General features: G+C 39.8%; 1 protein-coding gene across 3 annotated transcripts in view; it reads left to right on the forward strand.

Annotated features, from left to right (window-relative positions):
* The window catches only part of CAMKMT (calmodulin-lysine N-methyltransferase), a 411076-nt gene extending 409718 nt beyond the window's left edge, over positions 1-1358 (forward strand). For all 3 annotated transcript variants that reach the window (XM_006056820.4, XM_006056819.4, XM_006056821.4), the window contains one exon: positions 778-1358. In XM_006056820.4, coding sequence (XP_006056882.1) covers positions 778-855 — 78 coding nt within the window. In that variant the 3' untranslated portion in view covers positions 856-1358. The remainder of the gene's footprint in view (positions 1-777) is intronic.
* Positions 1359-1559: the final 201 nt, after the last annotated feature.

The following is a 1559-nucleotide window of genomic DNA, read 5'->3' on the forward strand; positions in this document are numbered from 1 at the left end:
ACACCAGCTTCAAAAATAACAAATTTGTCTTTATAAACAGCAACGTATTATTTGCTAGAATAAATATAAATACGACTCTCAAAATTATTCTACCTGAATGAGGGAAAATGTACTTTAGATTTGAGAACTCTGATTGGACTTTTAAATCTATCAAGGGAAGGCCCTCAGAACTTTACCTGAGTAGTATTCAAAGCTTGCTGCTCTAATTGTTGGAATATGTTTTCCTCCTTGGCGACAACAATTTTTGAATTACTTATCATTAATATTAAAAGCCCTAGGAAGCAGCTGGAAAGCCTTTGAAATGTCTTCAGCTCCACCAGCCTGTCCCTTGTGCCCAGGTGTGCCACAGGCTCTAAATGATCTGAACTGCCTGCCAGCCTGGGGCACTGGCAGGGGACAGAGGGTGGGCAGGAGCAGAAACTTCTAGGCCAAATGGCTGATCTGGTGAAGATGAGCGAGTCCCCAGCTGTCCCTGTGCTGAAGTGTCTCAGAATCCACAGAGGTTACAAAAGAAGCCTGGCTATTTATAAAAACAAAACAAAACAAAACACCCTACCCCTACCAAAATAATAATAATAATAATAATAATTTCTAACTCAACCCATAGTATTGTCTTGTCACTGCTGCTGAGGGCCACTTTGAGTTGCTTTTTTGTGGTTTATTTTTCCAGAACAATGTTTTTAGATAAGAAGTCTTCCTTTTACTCAACATTCCAATTGACTAGTGAAAATTCCTGTTCTAAGTCTCTTTATCTTTTTTCTCTATTATTGTTTTCAGTTGAAAAAGGAAAACCAGGATGTCTATGAAGAAAATCTTCATTTCCCGCTTCTGCTTATTTTAACCAAAGACGGATAGAAGCTTCAACAGCTCTAAAGATGAAGAAAACATCAAGTGCATAGGCAATACTTTAGCAAAACCAGAAATCTGTAATGGGTATAATATGCAGCAAGCTGTTGGCTCCCTGAGATTTTTAAACCCCCAGGACTTGGGCCCCCACCACCTCTGAGACATTCCATGTGTGGGTTATGGGGTCCACCTGCTCACCCACGTGACTCTCCAGCCATCCTAGACTCCTCTTTTTTCCATCTGCTTGTTGCTCTTTCTACACCAAACCTATGTCTTTAAATATGTATTAGCAGCCTATGTGAGATTTGAATGGGACTTGTAAGCCACCCAAATATTTTTCCCTCTCAGAATTTCTTTTGGTGATTCATATCCCACCCCACCCCACCCTCCTTTAGAAAATATCCTGGTCTTTGTTGTATTTTTAGTGATGGTCGTTTTTCATCTGCCAAACCAGCAAACATGATGATTCTTTCCTGGTTAAAAAAAATAAATAAATCAAATCTTTCAGATCACCCTCAAATTAATTATATTAAATCTGCTATCTTTCTCTCCCCCCCCCACTTTTTTAATGGCTGTCTCTCTCACCCATTCTCTTTTTCCTTTTAAACAGGATGTTTTTTTCCCCTATAGATGTATAAGAAACGACTACATCAGCCCAAAGCCTCATAGACTGACCGTTTGTCCTCTGGACACAATAGCGTGGCCAGCCCTCT

The sequence above is a fragment of the Bubalus bubalis genome, chromosome 12 (genome assembly GCF_019923935.1).
Source record: "Bubalus bubalis isolate 160015118507 breed Murrah chromosome 12, NDDB_SH_1, whole genome shotgun sequence".
Classification (NCBI taxonomy): Eukaryota; Metazoa; Chordata; class Mammalia; order Artiodactyla; family Bovidae; genus Bubalus; species Bubalus bubalis.